Genomic DNA, 22,491 nt, shown 5'->3' on the forward strand with positions numbered 1-22,491 from the left:
TGCTGTGGCAGGATTCAAACTTGGATCGCCTGAACGTTACCTGGGTGTCTGGATTAAATTTCCAGTGATAATACCACTAGGCTATTGCCTCTCCAATAGGGTGGCATAGTGGCTCAGTGCTTAGCACTGCTGTCTCACACCAACTGTGTGTGTGAAGTTTGCACATTCTCCCCTGTCTGCGTGGGTTTCCTCCGGGTGCTCCGGCTTCCTCCCACAGTCCAAAGATGTGCAGGCTAGGTGGATCGGCATAGTGTTCAGGGATGTGTGATTCAGAGGGTTATAGGGGGATGGATCTGGGTGGGATGCTGTGAGGGTCAGTATAGACTTGTTGGGTCGAAGGGTCTGTTTCCACACTGTAGGGATTCTATCATAATTAGCCAAGTCAGTTTTCCAAGTCAAAAGGGGTTTATTTAGGCTGGGAAAAGGCAAAAAGTGGCTCCTAATGAAAGAATAAGGGCTGCCTGGGATTTTCCCATGCTGAAGATGATGAAATTCTGCTGATAATGTATTGGCATCAGTGACTTTTATTGCACATTTATTCCAAATTTCAGCACTCTGCTAACCCTCTGACAAACCTTTCAATGGCAAAAAAATCAAGTCGATATAGGAATTTAAGAATGCCTTTGATAACTATATTAACTTACCAATTTTAACAGCACTATAGAACGATTCAAACTGGTTGTGATGCCACTATAGGAAGATCAGATAGAAATCAAATAGCCAGTTACTTCTCAGTCATATTTCACTGAATATATGCCAAAGGAAACAAACATTCAATGGTGGAGAAAGAGACAGAGACATTCAGCTTGGTATTGGCTATACAACATTTTGAAGTATATACATCCTGTGATTCCACAGAGGTGTTTTTTTTGAATAGACCACAACCTTTCAACCATCCTGGAACACTTCCATAATAAAAATCCAAGACTGTTTCATTGCAGTTTCATAAAATGCATAATTTTTTATTGTTGAAATCTGAACTTCACCCAATAAGTCTCTTGTATTAACCAGCTCTTATTGTAAAGCTAGGTTGGAGTTTTTGCTTTTCTATTAAAAATCTGCAACTTCCATGTAAATAGCAATTTGGAGAACAGAATGCTCTTTCAATGTAAAATATTTAAGTCCAAACTACATTTTGAGAACTGTAAGAAAAGTATGACTCTGTTCTCCACTTCCTGGTTACCTGCAATTCTGGCTTGGAATCCACCATGGAGCCCCTTTCTACTACTATGAATTCTGTAATGAAGCAAGTTTGTACCATAAACAGAGACCACTATCCTTTTCAAACGAGGATGTTGACATAGAGGTCTCAAAAACTACAGCAATGCTTCTGAGCTTCTCTGTGAAAGAGTACAATTTTCTTCATTTTCATTTGAAGCTTTGTTTGATACAGTGAACGATGCAAAGGGGCAAATATCTCAATTACAGATCCTTTTTCCCATTTCAACACCTCCTCCCCCCCATATTACATTACAAGACACAATTGGAACTATGTCCTAGCACAATGAATCTTTCTGTATCCTTAATTCAGTTTCAAATGATATGCAGTAATTTTTGTCTAACTATTAATCACAATCCATTAAGTATCCCTTTTAAATTATTGCCAGCAGTATCAATGGTTTATGATTATTGTCTGTTCTGTTGTGGAAGGTTTCTTGATAGTTGCAGGCTCTGCTTCACTTCAGAACCAAGCAATTGTGAACTGTTCTTCTAATAGGATAGACAGATTCTGCAAATTCAATACCTGAAAAGGAAAAACAAATATGGGGCATGAACATAACCACCAAATACATTTCACTATAGTTGCTTGAAAAAAAATTTTGAAAAATGTTTCATGTATTTAATACATTGCATTATGAACTTAAAATATGTCCTTCAGTTAAAGCTTTCAAATATGAAGTTGATTTATCTATCAACTATCTTAAAATGCTATCTAGACAGAGCCTATGTCCTCACCTTGGTGTCTGTTCTGTAGGAGAAGTCAGAGATCCAGAATCCATTAACAGAAACTCTCTGTGGGGCTGATGGAACTCCAAACACCAAGACACTGTCCAGTTTAAGGCCATCTATCTGGCTATTCAAATGGATTATTTCACTGAACAGCACATTCTGAGTGTGTGTGGAAATGGCAGAGGGGGATGCAGAAAGAAAAGAACAACTAGTAAACTACCACACAATAGTCAGTAAACATCAATCTCCCGCAATGAATGTGTAAACTGAGTGTATTACAATCCACTGGAAGTATGTAAACAAAAACACTCATTTGGGACAATTTTGAATCTTCATCTGAAGTTCCCTTTTGTAACCTTCATTAAAAAAATTCCCAAATTAGTTTAATTACATTGATGAAAAAGAAAATCTGCTGAATTCTGTTTAATTACAAGTTAGGATCAAGAAAATATGTAATGTTGCCTTTGATTTGATGTTTTACATTTAATTAAACCTAGTTCCCTCTTTAGAATTTCCTTACGAATAACTCAGGCATTTGTTTCAGCTGAGGGACTTGGTTGCAATTCACGTAGGTTTCTCTTGCTATCGTTAATATTTTTCTACAATCGTGGGGTGCATCATTAGATCAGTCAACATTTGTGCTGGTTGCCACATTTTAGGTGAATCACACTGATAGAACTAACTACAGTCCTTTCTGCTATTACGAGTGTTTCGTTAACGTGAATTAGCTGTAACATAGATGATGAATAGGTGAACGCTATTTGTAAAACATGAACTTTCGCATACGTGTTGGCTATTACACGATTCCATCCCCTCCTCCATCAAGTTATCTTCAAATTTTTTCAAGGTAAAGTGTTAAATTTACCCTATTATTTCTTTATTAGATATGAATTTAACTTTTATTTAAGCTGTTCAATCCTTTGTGTTAGAATTTTTGTGGTCTGCCCCAATACTATTTTTTCCATAAGCCTTGTTATTTTTATTGCACGATTTTCTATAGCACGAGGTCACACAAGGCGGCAACCATCTCATTATAGCAGAAAGGACTGTACCTTCCTTATGTATTTAGAGTTTCACGTGTAAATAAAGAATCAGAAATTCCTTGACTCAGAAATTATCAGAGACTCATAGGCTGTCATTTTGTTGTCATAGCTAGGATACAGATGAGTTTCAAGCTTAGATTCTATACAATCAACATTAATGATGAAGTATTTAAAAATCAGCCACTTACATTTTTTGCCAGGAAGATAATTTCTGTATAATCACCATTTTCATAACTCAGCAGACTATCACCATCATCCCAGAAGAGTTCTCCCCTAGCAATTGCCTGATCAGAAAGTGCCACGACCAAACCAAATGGGTTCTTACGGGAGGCAGCAGTTGTGGTGTTGGGTTCCTTGATTGAATTTACATTAAAATATAATCATCACTTCAGCAACCATAATAAGCTAAATGAAGGAAACACATCAGTACTAGTTTTCACTTACGAAAGTATTTTTATACTGCACTTTTAACGACAAGAAAGAAGTGCTAATGAAGCTGCTGTCAGAACTATGGAAAACCAGGGTCATGGATATTAATGCAAACTAAAACATGGTCTCTTATGTTGTCAAGTGGCAGACAGAGTTAGAGAGGCATGTTTGACAGCAGCATTTGATGAATAATTGGGTCTAAAATGAGGGCGCTGCTCACTTGGAATCGTAATGTGCAATATACAAATATGCTAATGTCAGAATGTTTTGGTGGCTGCCAAATTCTGGATCAGAAGAACTAATTTATCATGGAATCCCTACAGCGTGGAAGCAAGCCATTTGGTCCCACAAGTCCACACCGACACTCCGAAGAGCATCCCATCCAGACCCAACCCCCCTATTCCTGTAATCCTGCATTTCCCATGGCTAATCCACCTATCCTGCACATTCCTGAACATTACGGGCAATTTAGCATGGCCGATCCACATAACCTGCACATCTTGGGACTGTGGAAGGAAACCCTCGCAGATACAAGGAGAACGTGCAAATTCCAGACAGACAGTCAACGGAGGCTGGAATCAAACCCGTCTCTCTGGCGCTGAGGCAGCAGTGCTAACCGCTGAGCCGCTGTGCCGCAGGGAACATACGTTCCAGTATAACGTGCATTGATTGTAAACAGTATGTATATCCTGTAGGATAGCTTTGGCACCATTCTTGCATTTAAAGGAGTGGGTGATTATGGCCAGAATTTATGTCCATGTGCATTTTTGCTTCAAATTCATTCAGCAATCTAGAGAAAGAAAAACTGGTCCAGACTGGGTTATTTATACACTTTAATTACAGAGAATCCTTCCAGTAAATAGTCTTCATTTTTAAAAAAGAAATCACATCCAATAACCTTATTGTTTATGGTAGCTTTGGCTAAATTCTGTCAATAAACACTGATACAAAGTACTTAATTGCAACCTCAGGCATGCCTTCTATCTCCACCATTAAATGTCAGCATTGTTATGGTACACAAGGAAGCTATTCAGCAGACGGTGTCTGCACTGAGTATTTCATCTTAACGGTAGTGACAACACAGTGACTAAATGGTTAGCACTGCTGCCTCACAGCACCAGGGGCCAGAGTTCGATTCCAGCCTCAGGTGATCATGCTGTAGGTATTCTATGATTTCCTGCCTTTTCCTCACAACCCCACATAAGATTAAAACAGAAGCAATCTTATGCCCTCTTGCAGTCCCAACCTCTCCAATCTTTGCACATAACTGAACTTTCTCATCCCTAGAGCCACTTTCAAAACTTCTTCTGTACTCTCTCCAATGCATTCACATTCTTCCTATCATTGGCATTCAGAACTGTGCACAATTCTCCAGCTGATGTCAAACCAGTGTCTTATCCAAGTTCATCACAGTCTACTCCATGCCCCTATTAATGAAGTCCAGGATACTACAGTCATTCCTCTGTATGCACGAGGGTAACATTTCTGAGAACTCCTGCGAATGACAGAATTCGAGAGTGTGGAGCCCATTAAAAATAGGTTTAAAAAAAAAGAAATCAGAGCTATGCGAGTTCGCCCATGGATGTTGAATTTTGTTATTTTACACTTAGTTCTGCCACCTTTAATGACTTATGTGCATTTACTTACAGGTCTCTGCTCCTGTACACTTTTTAGCATTGTACCTTTTATTTTGTATTGTCTCTCCATGTTCTTTGTACCAAAATGCATCACCTCCGCTTTAAACTTCTCCCGCTACCTGTCCACCCACTCCACCAATCTGTCAATGTGTTTTTGAAATTCTATCCTGTTGTCCTCACAGTTTATCATTCTCCAAAGTTTTGTGCCTTTGGCAAACTTTGAAGTTGTCCCATATGCCAATATATCAGATTCAGCAACAGTCTCAATACTGGAGGAACACAGCAGGCCAGGCAGCATCAGAGGAGCAGGAAAGCTGATGTTTCGAGTAGGGACCCTTCTTCAGACTCCAGCATTGGCGGTTCTTACTATCTCCGAGTCTCAATACAGACCTGGGGGAACTCCAGCCTGAAAGATATCCATTAGCCATTACTGTTGTCTATCCCTAAACCAATGATGTTATTCACGATGCTCCTGTCCCTTTTATTCCATGAACTGCAACTTCTCACAAGTGTGTGGTGTAACACTGTATCGAATGCCTTTTGGAAGTCAGCGTACACCGTATCAACAGCCTTCCACTCATCAAATCTTTTCAAAAACTCCAGCAAGTTAGACATTACTTTCACCTTAAGAAATCCTTGCTGTATCTTCCTAAACAATTCATGGGAATATTAACAATTTCCTCAATATTGTTTTGAGAATTTTTCCCAGCACCAAAGATAAACTGACTGATCTATAAATTGCTGGGTCAATTGTTATGACATTTATTGAACAACAGCATAATGTTTTTAATTCTCCAACACCACTTCTGAATCCAAGGAAGATCAAAAATTAATTGGTCAGTGCCACTGCAACATCCACTTCCAGTTCCTTCAATGTCCATGAATACATCTCACCTAGCCCATGTACCTTATCAAATTAGAGTCCTGACACTTTATCCGATACCTAATTAATTTCAAACCCTTCGAGTGACGGAGTTTCTTCCTCTGTCACCATGGCCTGGGTAGTTGTTTTGTAGGCAAGACAAATAACAACTACGCATTTAACACCTCAGCTGTGTCTCATGCAAATTTGTAAATCCCCTTTTTGGTACCAAATCAGCTCTACTCTTCCATTTACCATGCTTTTACTATCATTGTGCTTATAGAACACTTTTGATTACCTTTCATATTAGCTGCCAGTCTTTTCTCATAAACCTTCTTTGCTGCTCATAATCTATCCTTGATTCTCTATCTCCGTTTCGGTCCCTGAGTGGTCAATTTTTCCTGTCTACCTGTTCACTGTTAAAAGGTACCAATAAAAGATATTTAGATTCCATTTTATACTACCTGTCAGACTATTTTTTGTGTTGTACAAGGCAGCACACATTTTTTTATATAAGTGGCTGCCTATAAAAGTTCTATAATAAAACAGTCAGCTCAAAGGATAAAAATCCCATGTCATATTTTAATCATAACCTTGTGGCCAAAAGGGAGGGTTTTATAATGTAAAGCCATATATGCAGGAGACCACACTATTAAGTATAAACAAAATAGCATTAAAAATGTTCACAATTTCAGCAATATCGCTGTATAATTATTGATGTGTCCTTAAAGTCAGGATTGTATTCAAGGGCGGCACAGTGGCTCAGTGGTTAACACAACGCCAAGGACCTGGGCTTGATTCCACCCTCGGGCAACTGTCTGTGTGGGGTTTGTACATTCTCCTCATGTCTGCATGGGATTCCTCCCACAGTCCAAAGACGTGCGGGTTAGGTGGATTGGCCATGCAAAATTGCCCGTAGTGTTCAGGGATATTTTTTTTTCCTTTATTCATTCACGGGATGAGGCGTCGCTGGCTAGGCAGCATTTATTGCCCATCCCTAATTGCCCAGAGGGCAGTTAAGAGTCAACCACATTGCTGTGGGTGTGGAGTCACATGTAAGCCAGACCAGATAAGGATGGCAGTTTCCTTCCCTAAAAGGACATTAGTGAACCAGATGGGTTTTCTCCGACAATTGACAATGGATTCATGGTCACCATTAGACTGTTAATTCCAGATATTTATTGAACTCAAATTTCACCATCTGCCATGGTGGGATTTGAACCCGGGTCCCCAGAACATTATCTGTGTCTCTGGATTAACAGTCCAGATATAATACCACTAGGCTATTGCCTAGGTGGGTTGTGCGGGATGGGTCTGGGTGGGATGCTCTGAGGATCGTTGTGGACTTGTTGGGCCGAAGAGCCTGTCCACACTGTAGAGATTCTATGATTCGATATATTCCTGAAAATTTCAACCTTAAGATTTTTCACGTAAGTGAAGCATGGTTTCCCAACAAAACTATATTAAGTTCCTCAGGACAGTTTCTGCCTTGCAAAGCCAATGGAAAAGCTGAAATACTGCCCCCTATATGCAACAATGTGCATTCCTAGATGAAATAACTTGCAAATACAAGGAAACTTCGGTGAAGAAAGCATCTTGCTTGCAGAGAAGTCTATAAAGTTACAGAACATGTAAGTACAATATTGCACCAATACAAGTATCGTAGAATACAGTATAGCAGAAAAATCCTTTTCTAAAAAAAAAAACCAGGACTTATGCAATTAAAAATAGAGCCTTGGGAGTTATTGTAGAACAGAGAGACCCAGGGGTTAAGGTACATAGATAGGGTAGTTATGAAGGCGTTTAGCATATTTGCCTGCATTGCTCAGACCTTTCAGTATAGATGTTGGGACATTATGTTGAGGTTGTACAGGACATTGTTGAGGCCTGTTTGGGAGTACAGTGTCCAGTTCTGGTCGCCCTGTTGTAGGAAGGATATTATTTAGCTGGAAGAGGGTTCAGAAGGGTTTTACCAGGGTGTTGCCAGGAATGGAGGGTCTGAGTTACAAGAAGAGGCCGGATAGGCTGGGACTTCTTTTACTGGAGCATTGGAGGTTTAGGGGCGACTTTATAGAGGTTTATGAAATCATGAAGGATATAGATAAGGTGAATGGCAGGTGTCTTTTCCCTGGGGTGGGGTATTTCAAGACAAGCGGGCATATTTTTTAAGGTGAGAGGAGAAAGATTTAAGGAAAAGATGACGGGCAATTTTATTTTCCCCACCACAGAGTGATTCATGCATGGAATGAACTTCCAGAGTAAATACAGTCATACAGCACAGAAACAGACCCTTCGGTCCAACCAGTCCATGGCAACCATACTCCCAAACTAAACTAGTCCCACAGCTTCTGGCCCGTATGCCTCCAAACCTTTCCTATCCATTAACTTATCCAAATGTCTTTTAAATGTTGTAATTGTACACACATGCACCACTTCCTCAGGAAGTTCATTCCACACGGGAACCACCTTCAGCGTAAAAAATTTGCCCCTCATGTCTCTCTTATCTTAAAAATGTGCCCACTAGTCTCGAAATCCCTCATCCTAGGGAATGTTAAAAGCCAATTGGTAACCAAATCTAAGTTGACATTGTACCCTGAATCCAGATTGACATTCAGTATCAATCTGAAGATTGGCTGTAACAAATACAGAGAATGCTGGAGAAACACAAGTCCTTCTACCTGAATTGTGGGTCTGTTTCAGGATTAGTGAATAACAGGCCGAAACTGAAACAGCAATAATCAGAGTGGATCACACTGGGCAGATCACAAAAGGGACCAAAATGATTGTGAGAACAAGGGGCAAATGATAGAAAGGCAGACAAGATGAGAACATGGTGTATTTTCGATATCCTTGCTAAAGCAATGTGGTGACTCTTAACTGCAATAAATGTTGGCATAGCCAGAGATGCCCACACGCAGTGAGTGAATAATAAAAAAAATTAAATGAACATCTGTTTTGTCACGAGATTGCTGCAGGTACATCACCTCTTAGGGTCATTTCAAATCAGTTTTGTGAGGCACAGTATATTAATTGTGTAATGAATTCAATTTATTTCATGGATGTTAAGTGGGTAGTAAATTGCCTTGGTAAACATAGACTCAGGACTGAGTCTCTTCTTTTGTAACTGTAAGGCACGTCTCTGTTCACTCCCAAGTTATAATTGTGACTAAAATTACTCCTTTGGCTGGAGAGCGCATTGAGATATCCTGGTGCTATACGAAGGCAAGATTTCTTTGTGAATTAAAGCTTGTCAGTTTATAAAGACTTGGCTGTGGACTCTCTTCTTCACCACTTAGCACTGTAACATGCAGAAACTGGCTTTATCATTAAATCCAAACAGGATTAATGAATCTGCAAGTTTACAAGTGCGTGCAAACTTTACTTGTCAATTTTTGTATTTTGGAAACATTTTTGCAAACCCCATTTTTGTTTTGCTTGGATTCCTCCAGAGACCTGCATTAACTGTTTTCACTGTTTCTTCCTTGTTCAGGCCACCCACTGATTTACAGAAATGCCCTCCTACATCCCCACAGACCACATAAGACTTATCCCCTTGGTGATCGACTCCACCACTATTATGGAGGCAGGGGAACACATGTTGCACGCATATAGGAATCAGGCATCATTACTCCCATCAGAAAGGTTATCAGCACTACCAGTCCTTTGAGGTTCACTGAGGGACTTTGCATCAAAATGTTTCATTTCCTAAGAGCTGGGAACCACTACAGGAAAATCTCAAGCTGTGTTCACCTGGAATCATGATGTGACTGAAGCAAATCAATTGTCCACTAAACTCTCTGATCAATCTGTTATCGGACAGATTGAGCATCCATTTAGCAGATCAACACTGTCCAAAGTGACAGCACCAGGCAATGGCACAATGGTAATATCAAGAGACTGTTGATCCAGAGACCCCAGGTGATGTTCTGGGGACCTGAATTTGAAGCCTGACACAGCAGATTGTGGAATTTGAATTCAATCATAATCTCGAAATAAGAGTCAAACGATACCTTGAATCCATTGTCAGTTGTTGGAAAAACCCGTCTGGTTCACTGATGTCCTCTAGGGGGAAGGAAACCACCATCCTTACCTGGTCTGGATCACGTGACTCTAGGCCCACAGCAATGTGGTTGACTCTTAAGTGCTCTCTTGGCACTTAGGGATGGGCAATAAATTCTGGCCCAGTTAGTGGTGCCCACATCTTGTACTTTAACTTACTGTGGATACTGGTACACTTATAATGTTTAAAAGACATTTGGATAAGTACATGAATAGGAAATAAGGTTATAGGCCAAGCGCAGGCAGGTGGGACTAGTTTAGTTTGGGATTACGGTCGGCATGGACTGGTTGGACCGAAGGGTCCGTTTCAATGCTGTATGACTCTATGACCACAGCAGTTCCTCTATTAGTAGATAATCAGCAAAGAAATTTAAGATTAAAAACAAAGTTTACTTCAGTGTTCGAGGAGAGAACTATTTAAAGCAGTTTGAGAAATGAACTGCAGGATGCCGAAACATAGAACCAACTCTAGCAGTACAATCGCAGGCCTAACTAATGATGCAACTTACTCAATGACATGAGAGGTACAATGACATGAGACAGGACCAGGAAACAAGCCATGCTGAAATATAAAATGGCACTTCCAATGAAGCAACAGGACAAAAAACGCTTTAAAAACAAAAAGGGAGCTTTTGAAAGAGGACTCCGTGTACTGTTACACCAAAATTAAATATCAGCAGGCAAGAAACCTGGGAATGGAAATCAGGTGGGGTGTTTAAGAGGCATCTGAGCTCTTATCACTCATTTTGCACCATTCATCTCAACTTAAGTCACTTATATACCCCTACCTGTGTAGGTAAAATGCAGCCTCCTCGTATGTGGACATTAATAGTATCCAACGGTGCCTGTAGTATTATGTACTGACCTTTGCTATGGATTACAGAACCCTAAAAAAAATTAAATAAGATCACAAGAATAGATATTAAAATAAAGTAAATTAATATCTGTATGCACAAACAAATACTACACTAAGAATAATTAGTTTGATTTTAGCTGATCTAATATGTGATTCACAGACTTGAATAAAGTAGATATTTCGAATGGAGTTTAAAAACTCCATTGAACATTGTACATGAATTGTTCTGTGCTTCACAAGACCAACACCAGTGTCAAGCTGTTTTGAGACTCTGAATTCTACACAAACAAAAATACTTTCCCAAGCTAGCCTTCAGGTACTAAGTGCCGAGCACATAATCTGAACTCGAACAAAAAGATATGCAAGATAATTGTACAGGAATTTTGGTCTAATTTGAATCCTGTGTCAGATCAGAGAATGTCACAAATGTAGATTGCAGTGAGCCCATGATTTAGTGCTATATACAATCCAAGGTGGCACTGGATGCAGATCATAGTCAAGAATGCAAATAACATGACACTTACATCATGCAGATTGTACCATGTTGTTGGAGGAAAGTAGCCAGACACTTCCACTGCTTTAGGTTCCAGTACTGGAGTAATGAGAAGTGCCTCACCCCACATGAACTGACGATCAATGCTTGGAGTGTTTGGATCTTGAGGGAATCTAAAGCGGAGAAAAGAACAGCATATTGGTATATGGATTAACTCCAATACAAGAGATCTGACAAAGCTACTTGGATTTTTTTTCCTTAAAAAATGTCCTAAAACAGACTTTATAATTGCTCCTGACAAGGAACCACCCCATGACGATGGCAGTGATGGACATCCTTATAGACATTTAAGGGATCTCTGGTAAATGGTGTCTCCAAAATTTCAATATTTCACTGTTGAAATGCCAAAAATTTTACCACTGTAAGGTGAATTTTAACAGTAGGTACTTCTGTTTAAATAAGGAACTGTTTACAAAAATAAGCCTACAGTTACACCAACCATCTGGCTCAGACCATAATTAAGATTCAAGATCATTTTGCCTTTTTGACAGCTCATTTGGTATATGCATGTTGCATACTGAATTATAATTTCAAACACAAGGTGCTTAAATAGTATGCACTTTCAGGGTCCAGCAAAAATAATTGGTGTTTGCAACGGAGCCGATGATCATAAGAACATTCAGCACTTGGAGCCTGTCATTCAATTTGATTAAGGTTAATCCATACATCAACTTATTTTGCATCTTTATTTCAAATTATTTAATACCTTTAGCCAACAAGAATGTATTTAGCATGCTCAAAAATTTCCTCGAACTCAGTAATCAGTCTTTTGGGGAAGTTCTATAGAAAATATTATTCATTCCATAGAAAAAATGCTGATAGATTTCCTCCTGGAAGGATTGAAGCTTCAGCAATACCACTCAACACATCCTGAAACCTAATCCCTATGCCCACCTTTACTCAATATTCTTAGTACCGTTTCATGAAAATTTATCAACACCTCAATTTAAAATGAATATTTCTTGCATAAATTGCAATTTGTTGAAGAGCTTTTCCCAGTTCATTCATGCAACATATGCAGTGGTTGGGCCAGCATTTATTGTCCATGCATTACTGTTATCTGCAGTCCTTATGGTGTAGGTACACTCACAGTGCTGTTAGGGAGTTCCAAGATTTTAACCCAGTGATAGTGAAGGAGAGATGATATGGTTCAAAGTCAAAGTCAGAGTGGTTTGTGCCATGGAGGGGAAGTTGCTTTGTGTTATCTTGTTGCTGCCCTTTTCTTTAGTAGTTGTGTTAGAGGTCACAGGTTTGGAAGGAACTGTGGGGGAGTCTTGTAGACAATAGATACTACTGCCATTATGTGGTTGAGGTAGTGAACGCTCAAAATGTTGGATGGGGTGCCATTCAAGCAGTTTGTGGTGTCTTGGATGGTGTTGAGCTTCTTGAAATGTTGTCAGATGACTACAGCAGAGCTAAAAGACTAAAGCACAGATGTGCTGGGATTGAAACGACTAATTTCCCATACCACAGCCACTTTCTTTTGTGCTAGGTACGACTGCAACCAGAAAGATTTTTCTTCGATTCCCATCAACTCTAGTTTTGCCATGGTTTCTTGATGCCAAGCAAATTCAAATGCTGCCTTTATGTCAAGGGAAGTCACCTGCTCTTCCCCTCAAGTTCAGTTTTTCTGTCCCATGTTTCAGTGTAATCAGGACCTGAGTGGGCCTGACAAAATTCAAACTAAGTAAATTATTGTTGAGTAAATTTTGCTTGATAACACTTTAGATGATTCTTTGCTGATTGAATATAGACTTATGGGGTACTAACTGGCCAGGTTAGATTTATTGTGTTTTTTGCAAAATAGATGTCAATGTTGCAGCTGCACTAGAACAGCTTGGCTGGGGACGTGGCAAGTTTGAAGCACATGGCTTCACTATTATTGCTGGAATATTCTCAGGGACTATTGCCTGTCCATATCTGGTGGTTTTTGATAAGATGCAGGGTGAAGCAAATTGATTAAAGACTGACATCTTTGTTGCTGGGGACCTTGGGAGCTGGTTGTGACGATAACAGCTGATCTAGTTATTCTCAGTGCACAAAGTACATTCAACTATGCATTTGCATCATTTTTGTACATTTTCCTCTCAGCACTCCTGGCTAAACATGCTTTCAAATACTTCAGCTTTTGATCTTTTGGACTGATGTGCTGGACTCCTCTATCAGAATGGATGGGAATATTTCAGAAGCTTCCTCCTCCAGTGAATGGTTTACTTGTCACCCACCATTCTGACTGGATGTGGTAGGTCTGTGGAGCATAGATTTGATCCATTGGTTGTGGGATCATTCAGTTCTGCCTCATGCCTCTTGCACCGCTTGTTTTGCATGTTGTGTTGTAGCTGGAATAGACTGACATCACAATTTCATCTATGTCTTTTGCTGTTCTTTGCATGCCCTCCGATACATAGCAATGAGCCCAGGTTGATCCCCTCGCACAGTGCTAACGATAGAATAGGGGCTATGCCATAAGGTTACAGATTGTGGTGGAATACATTCTATACTCCTTTGCAAGCATGTGTATTTCCCAATTTCACCCTTTAATGGTCTGCCTCCAAAATGTGGACAATATCTCTTTGTCCAAGACTCCCTGGACAGCCAGTTACTCCCTACTTGTTCCTCCACTATCTAAAACTTTAGTTAAATCACTGACAATGCTGAAAAGAAATAACAATGCTAGTTTGTGTAATCTTTCCTAGTAATTTGTACTTTGGAGTCTAGGCATTATCTTGGTAAATCTTCACTGCATGCACTCCATAGCCAACATAGTTTTACTTAAATGCAGTACCCCAAATTGGTAACAGTACTTTTGCTGTATTCTAAGCAAAATCCTTATTCCAACTGTCTTCTACCTCCCAACCATCACTGACATGAATTATGATCACTTGTAGTTCCATGTCCTCTTATTTTGGTAATTAATTTCCTCTGTAGATTCGGAGTTATATTGGTTCCTCAGTTTAAATCTGGATGAACAGTGCTAGACCAATGAAGTATTCAAAAAGATCTCCACCAATTTGAAATAAAAAAAACAGACAAAGATGTGAAAGAGTGTAAAGATTGCACTTTAGAGAAGACTGTAAAATCATGAGGGGCATTAGGAGTGGTCAAATATGCATACATTAAGATTTCTGTTGATCAAAATTTTAGCATTAGAATGAACCAGTGGCCAAAGTTTGAAATTTGGATAAAAAAATTGTACTGAACCATCCAAAACTAATCCACAGGCAAAACAAGACTTGAATTAGTATCAGTTCAGCTACTAATTTCCAATCTTGCTATGGTGAAGACTTCTTTTTTAAATACATAGAAACTGAAAAAGGCAACTAACTCAAATGACAGTGGCCGAACAACCATTTGTCCAGCTGAGTGAGCTTTGTGGAAAAGAGTGTAGAGGAAAGGCAGCAGCATGTATCTCATGAAGAGAGCTTTTCGCATTGCTGATTGTGCAGACTCACTGAAGACGTATGGTTCCTGGGACTGGAAAACAAAAATGAATTCAGTTTACAATTGGTATTCACATCTGGAAATAAAACATCCATTTACGTCAGAAATGGTTTTATAGAGATTATGAAATGAACAGGACTACTACTAGGTCTCAACCTTCAAAACCACTGAACCAATAAGGATCCAGAAGCAGATCACAGAAGTGAGCTTTAAGATTAGGACAAAGCATCATCAGCAGCTGTCCTTAGGCAAATCCTCACAAGTACCTGGTAAAGAGTGAAGTTGGCCTGGGACTAATTTTTGCTTATGTTAATATGGAATTTTTGAAGATGATTTATATCAATTTGAAGTATTGACTCTCTTTCCTGCCAGATCTACTTAGTGTTTTCAGCATTTTAAGTATTTTGCTTTCTTTATTATGGGAGACTTCTTAAAAAAACTTGCAGTGCATGCTTCCTGCACCCTCATCTTAAAACCTTAGATGCTTTTTTTGTCATTATAAAAGGGCAACATCAGGTTAGAATTTTTGCTCTTTTGCCTCAAGGTGTCTTCCTCACAGTATACAGTAAGCCTTTGTATAAAGTTAATCAATCTAATGCTTTGTTTTAATATCAGTAAATTAATGGGACCTACGATCGCTGACCAGTGCAACATTTGTTCTGATGGTGTTTCCTATGTGAATGGCTGCTGTTCCACTCCCTGACCTCAGTTGCGTCCAATCCCCTTTCTGACCTCACAATCGTGGCCTCTTTCCTCCCACCTACTTTCCCAACACAGCCATGCACGATTCTCTCAGAATTGTGTTGTCCTTTCAAATCCAAATTCAGTCTGGTACTGGAGCTCCAATGTTGTGGAAGGGAAAGTCCTGATGGTTCCTAAGTGCTGGGCTTTTAGAATTCATTCCTTATAAAAAAAACTTTCAAAGTTGCTGCTCGCCCAAACCCTTCCTCAATGAGTTCAGGATCTTACCAAACAAACATTGTTACAAACTGAAAGAATAACAGGATCAATTTTGCTTCAGAATTAATATCATCTTCCGTTTAGAAATGTAACAGGTAACTCTCTGAAGAAGTATTTTCATGTGATCTATAACTGGATAGATATCTAATGATTAATGTATTAATTTCACACTGTGCATTCTAAAAGATACAACTATTTAAAACTAACCAACTAAAATAGGTAATTCAACAAGCCAGTGTCAGTACTTAGTGATCTCTAAAGGACTAACCGGCTGTTTCCAGTCATTGTGATTCCGCATAAAGGGGTAGAATGATCCAAGTTGTGTCCAGCGCACACAGAGTTCTTCAGTGGTGGTCCAATGAAAACCACAGACATCCGCTCCAACAAGGGGGATCCCAAACATATTAAACAGCATTATTGCTGTGAAATACACAAAATAATGTGCAGAGTTTCATATTTTTGTTATTTCACAATTCATATTTCAAAGCTACCAGTGAATAGAATGATTATTCTATTAAACATTTAAGAAAAAGGCTTTATATTAAAGTCTTCTGTTTCACAATGACGCCATACTCTCAAGTTTACATTGAGCTTAAACCAGCATTTCTATACAACCAGAGTCATTCTGCATGGAAATTAGTAGAGATATGACCAAGCAGCTGGAATCAAAAGAAAACAGGAAAAACTGATCTGACACTTCTGTTGTGCATGTTCTAGTGGCTGATGTGCAATCCGAAACAGGCTGTCAGATGAGGAAGCAGCTTGACCATGAATTCCACAGAAAAATCTCAGAACCAGAAAGGTTAGAACAAAAGTCATGAATTTAAAACAAAAACTTTTAATCGGCTGGCCACAAAATTTTCATTTAAGCAGCCATGTAGCCAGCCACAATTGTTTTATCTCTTGAATGGCTATAATGTCTTTGTGGCTCACAATCTTTCTAATATTAGTGATATGCTTTCTGATGTATTAAAACATAATTAAAGTTTACTGTTAAATGTCAGAAAAAAATGAATTCGAGGAATGACTATGAGCTTCCCTCAGACAATGCAAAATTTCTCATACATTCTCAAGCATGTTGCTAATTAGTCACAGGAAAGGTGAGCAGCAGGCCATTCAAGCTTGCCTTATTATTCAATGAGATTTTAGCTGATCCTCCGTCAACTCCACTTTCCTACAGTAACCTCATTCCTTAATCTTCTTACGACCACAAATCTATCAATCTCAATTTTGAAAATATTTGATACTTAAGCATTCACAGATAGAGGAATCATGATTCACCATGTTGAGTGAAAATGTTTTCTAAACTTCAGTCCAAGATGACAGACTCCCTATTCTTACAGTGACTACTACTTCATGCCCCCAAAGTTTAGATTCTCCAGTTGGTCCAAAGATTGAAGAACCTATAAATTACCATATTATTCCTGCTATGCTCATCTCTAATTTTACTGATGTCTCTGCTGGACACATTCAACCTGGGTCACCTTGTAACCATGTCCCTGCAGTGGCAATTAGTACCGAACCCATTTATTTATAACTATTAATTCCTCAGATGTGTTGTGCAGATTTAGTGTATTTAACTTTATTACTCTTCTACTTACCACTCACTCCCTGCCCATGTCACCTTAGTCAATAATACCTTATTACTTTTGATAAGGTCTCTGGACCTGCTTTGGTTTTTTTTAATCCAATCACTGCTCTACTCAATAACCTGGAGGAGTTTCTCTAATAACAGTTCATCATAATTGACTGAAAGGAAGACTTGCATTTACAGTGCCTTTTATGAAAAAATGGCAGCCCAAATTATTTCAGAACCAATTAAATACTTCTGATGGTCCAGTTACACACAGCTAGTTCCCACAAACATCATGACAAACAGCAGATAATCTGTTTATGTGATGTCAATTAAGAGACAGACATTAGCCAAGACATTGGGAATAAGTCTATGCTCTTCAAAATATTCTATTGTATCTTTCATGTCCATCTGAAAAAGGCAGAACGGTTTAACATCTTATCTAAAGACTCTCACAAAGCATTTTCAGGTCTCCCTCATTACTATAATGCAGTGTCATTCTTAACTTTCAAGTTCAACTTGAGGAACAGTATACAAAGCCACAACTTTCAACAAAAATTGAAAGTTGAAAGTTGACTACCAACGAAAAGCCACATCAACACTGGCAACACAACCATTGGGATCTAAAACAATAGAGATTAGCAGTTACACATTTTCAAAGCCATAAAACGCTCCAAAAGTAGCATTAACATCCTCAGAAATTTTGAGCAGGTCAAGTAATATCCTCAGATAAAGAACAAGTAGAATAAATGACAAAACCGAATCTAGTCTAACTTCTATACCTGGGATGGTATAATACATATCTTTCCAGCCACTTGCAATGTCCCCAGTCCAGTGTCCAGCATAACGACCGTGACTGGGAAATGTGGATCTTGAAATCACAAATGGACGTTTTCCAATCACCTTGATCAAAGCACTCAAAGCAAAAAAGGAGGCAATGTTAAAACAAATGCTGTTTGAAAATGCACAACCAATCATTACTAATCACTGCCAACTGCAGACCTAATTTCCAAATTAAACAATTATTTCTGTCTTAAATGATATAGTCAACCTTACTTTAAAAGAAATTACATAAGCCATTTTAGTAATGATCTTGAGATTAGTAGTAACATACACCCATTTTTTCTTCTTTTGGTATCCCTCCACTATCCTTAAGTTGTTGTTAAGAAAAAATATAGCCAACGGCTCAATTGATGTCAGGGCTTCTATACAACTTGTGGGGCTTTCTTAACCTCACTGAGTATTATCACTGCACCAATGGAACCATCGAGAACATCAAACGTCACAATATCACAGATACTGTCGTGGCTACAATTTGGAGAAAGCTGAAGCACTGGAGGATTATTCCGGAATTCCTGGACACTCTCAAATCATACCACAGGAAGATCTGAGGTTTCCAATGGGTACCAACATAGCAGTTGGACAGCAATGGATGTTGTGACCAACATACATCCAGAGACAACATATTAAGTCTAGCTTTTAGACAATTGCCAGAATGCTGCCAATTTTAATCGGGGCACATCACAATGACTCAGTGTCTCGTCAGGAGCTGAATCAGTGAAACAAAGGTCCCTGTTTATTGGACTATGTTAATCTAGCTAATCTGAAACAGAGCAATTTGCTGGTGCTACAACTGACATCAGTGCCTAGGCTTAGATTGGAACTATACACCAAAATTCTTTTTGTGTAACCACTATTCAGTGAATAAGGCTGAAAGTAGACAAATGCTAAAAGCAGGATCAAGCTTCAGTGGATTGGCTTGACAATATTCACTAAAAGCTCACACAAAGAAAATCAAATTCCTCAATATTCTGGACAGCAACTGAGGTCAAAAGACTTGATTTTGCAAACTTATAAGATACTCAATAGTGTTCAAAAAAAACTTGTTGTGTTAAACAGATGACTACATTGTGTCAATTGCTCTTTCAATTGTCACTCACTTATGAGAAGCAATGGCTTCAGTCAACCCATAAAGGTTGTGTAGGTTATAATGAGTTGACAGATATTGTTTTCCAGACATACACACTGTGTTAGACCTCAGATATCCTCCCGTCACACCTGCAAACAGAAAATAGTCATATTTATAGTGAGCTACTTAAAGTCTCTCCCACAAAATTTAAACCCAAGAAAAATGCAGAACAAGTCAGATAAATCATTATGTGCAAAAAAGCAAAACAAAAAGTAGTAAAGGAATGGCACAGACAGGCTTGGGAGAAGAGAACATATTACTTATTATGCTTATTAATTATCTTTTACCTGGTACATAAGGAGGATTTTCTAAATTATTATCTGGACAGCCATTAATTGCTCCAGAAACAAAATTGGATGGTTCATTCATATCCTGTGAAACAAACAGAATATTTTTTATTTTTACTGCATTGACAACCAAGGAACATTGGCCTGACTGAGATGAACAGACAGGTAAATCTTCCTCTGCACCTTTTAATCCACTTCTACTGACTACAGCTAACAATAGGGTTAATATGGTTATATTACAGGCTTGTCATTTTAAATATAAAATAATGGAAATGCATACTCAATTCAAAATAATTTTTCACGATCCCATCAAGCTCAGCTATGCACAGCTGAACATGCCTGGAAAAAAGTTTTATCAAGGGTGACATTACTACAAGTGGCGAAAGCAGTGCCATGTACATGATGAAAGCAGTGTCATTTTTTCAAATATTTCTTCAATATTTCAATGTTACGATTCAATCAGGTAACATGGCAGCACCCAATTACCTGTTGCAATTAGGTATTTTCAGTGCTGCTACTGACTTCATTTTTGCAGTAACATGTAAGTCCAGCCTGAATTCTGTACAAGAAAAGGTGTTTCAATTAACCAATAAATTTGAATTACTGAGAAGATAAAAAGCACAAATGACCGTAAAATTACTTGAAATCTCTCATTTTAAATTGTGCAACTCCAGACTAAGAATGCATTTTATTGTGAGAAATAAAGTAGCTCCCTGGTGCACTTGTAGTCCTTTCATACGGGTTTAGCAATCCTTTCACCACAGACAATTTTTTTTTTTTTTTGAGTTTGGTTTACATACTTACAATCCATATCCCATCAAAAGACACTTTATCGTGAAATTCTTTAATATTCTCGTACCACCATGTATGTGTGTCTGGGTTTGTAAAATCTGGAAAGGCTGTTGGTCCAGGCCAAACCTAAACAAAATAAAGAAGAATACATTTAAATGTGCTTTTGGATTTCAACTTGTCAACCATCCTGTTTTCAAACTAGCCTGATGGGAAAATAACTTGTGAGTGGTGGATGACTAATCCAGAGGTTCAAGCTTTATGCTCTTCAAATCCCATCAGTGACTGGTGTAATTTAAATTCACACAGTTCATAAATAACAGCTTTTGCAAAAGCACAAATCTCTAACTCAGATGCTTTATGAATGTCTTGTATAAGATTAGTTTAAAAAAGGCACCAACAGTAACAAACCACACTGACTGCATAAATCATAACTAACGAAAATAAAGACTATTTGAACTAACTTTCACTTACTTACAGGTATGAATTAGCAGATTTTGAAATGAATCATTCTTCTCAAAGAATAAACATTTTCAGTTAACGGCGCTGTTCTGTTTAATGTACTTGAGTGTTTATAGTTGATGTTTAAGTAAGTTGTATATGACTCAAATACAAAATCCAGACTTCTCACAGCTGCACTGACCTTTCCTATCAATGGTTGGCCAGTTTCATTTTTAATGAAAACATCTCTCTTTACACCATCATCATACGGCTTATATGTTCCTTCTGTCTGCGTACTGCTGATACCCGGGTCCTATAGAAAAAACAAAACGCCATCAATATTAAAAATTCTTAGATACAATGGAGTTGGAGAGACTCACTAATAAATGTATAGCTGAACTTCAAAACAGGGTGACAAAATGATTTAGCATGGCATGGTAATAGCTCACCTGAAATGCACTTTGGCAAGAGCAAGATAGGCTGCAATGTTTGAATAAAATGCCAACTTTTAACTTTCCCGGTTCACATAAAAAATAGCCACCTAGTTGATGTAGCACACAGCAACCAGCAGCCATTGAATTGTATTCAAAATAAAATTGGTACATTCAAGACCAGAAATCTTTGGGAAGAACAAGTAAATACTAGTTGTTATGCAGTGTTTTATATAGTTACATACTGAAAAATGAAAGCACCATAATGATTTTTTAATTGAATAATCAATTGGTCATTCTTTCTGGTCATGCGATTTCTAACATTTACAGTTCAAGTTCATGAAATGGTTATTTTCTAATCAATCTGCTCAAAGAAATCCCAAAATTGAAAAAATCCTATCTCACAGCTCACTGGGTGGCATGCTGGACATCAAACATATCTCCATTCCTGGAGTTGTCACAAAAGTGAAAAGATTTTGAATATTCTCCGTACAATACAATATTCTCCAATTTACCCGATTTTCAGACCAGGTTCATTCAAAGCGTAGATCTGGTGTTTGTACTTAACAAGAATTACTATTTGTTACAAGTAATTAGAGTTATTTACACAGTCATAAACCATAAGCATATAATACAACAAATTAAAACTGTAGTTTTCTCTCTCTCTCTCTCACACACACGGACACAGTAAAAAGGTTAAAGGCAAAGCTCAGTTGAGATGATCCTTATGCTGGTCAGAAATTCTTTTAATTAAAAAAAGTCATCTTTCTTCAGGCATTTCCACTGGTTTGCAAGAGACACAAGGTGGCTAATTATTAGAGGTCTGACTTATCAATTAGAAGTCAGAGCTTACAATAACTGAAGGGAAGATGAACTGGTTTACTACAGGTTTAAAATGGGTTTTGACTGCAGAGAACAGAGAGAGAGCTCCTGTGGAGATGAAAACACATCTCCCTACCTTGTTCCTAGCCCCAAGCTGTTCAGTTACCCAAGCAACAAATTACAGTTGCTGACTGGTAAAAGGCTTTTGCCATCAGTAGCCAGTCACTATTTCACGGACATCTTGTTGCAACCCAGCTGCATACGTACCCAAAATCCTTCAGCTCCAATTCATCTGCAAATTCAATTACTGCTTGTTCAAATAGTTGTTTATACAATGCTTGTGACGAGTCAGATTACTAACTTTTCAAAACATGCATCAGTTCTTTCCA

The 22,491-nt window shown here is 38.4% G+C and overlaps 1 protein-coding gene across 2 annotated transcripts in view; it reads right to left on the reverse strand.

Moving 5' to 3' along the window:
• Nucleotides 1-941: 941 nt before the first annotated feature.
• gaa (alpha glucosidase) overlaps nucleotides 942-22,491 on the reverse strand; it is a 47,952-nt gene continuing 26,402 nt past the window's right edge. For both annotated transcript variants that reach the window (XM_020530541.2, XM_048610692.1), the window contains exons 9-20: nucleotides 21,052-21,162; nucleotides 20,424-20,537; nucleotides 19,620-19,704; nucleotides 19,304-19,421; nucleotides 18,146-18,279; nucleotides 16,059-16,210; nucleotides 14,715-14,863; nucleotides 11,361-11,502; nucleotides 10,769-10,867; nucleotides 3,182-3,346; nucleotides 1,957-2,109; nucleotides 942-1,744 (exon numbers count right to left, since the gene is read on the reverse strand). In XM_020530541.2, the coding sequence (XP_020386130.1) occupies nucleotides 1,682-1,744; nucleotides 1,957-2,109; nucleotides 3,182-3,346; nucleotides 10,769-10,867; nucleotides 11,361-11,502; nucleotides 14,715-14,863; nucleotides 16,059-16,210; nucleotides 18,146-18,279; nucleotides 19,304-19,421; nucleotides 19,620-19,704; nucleotides 20,424-20,537; nucleotides 21,052-21,162 (1,485 nt within the window). In that variant the 3' untranslated portion in view covers nucleotides 942-1,681. The remainder of the gene's footprint in view (nucleotides 1,745-1,956; nucleotides 2,110-3,181; nucleotides 3,347-10,768; nucleotides 10,868-11,360; nucleotides 11,503-14,714; nucleotides 14,864-16,058; nucleotides 16,211-18,145; nucleotides 18,280-19,303; nucleotides 19,422-19,619; nucleotides 19,705-20,423; nucleotides 20,538-21,051; nucleotides 21,163-22,491) is intronic.

The sequence above is a fragment of the Rhincodon typus genome, chromosome 23 (assembly GCF_021869965.1).
Source record: "Rhincodon typus isolate 14 chromosome 23, sRhiTyp1.1, whole genome shotgun sequence".
Lineage (NCBI taxonomy): Eukaryota > Metazoa > Chordata > Chondrichthyes > Orectolobiformes > Rhincodontidae > Rhincodon > Rhincodon typus.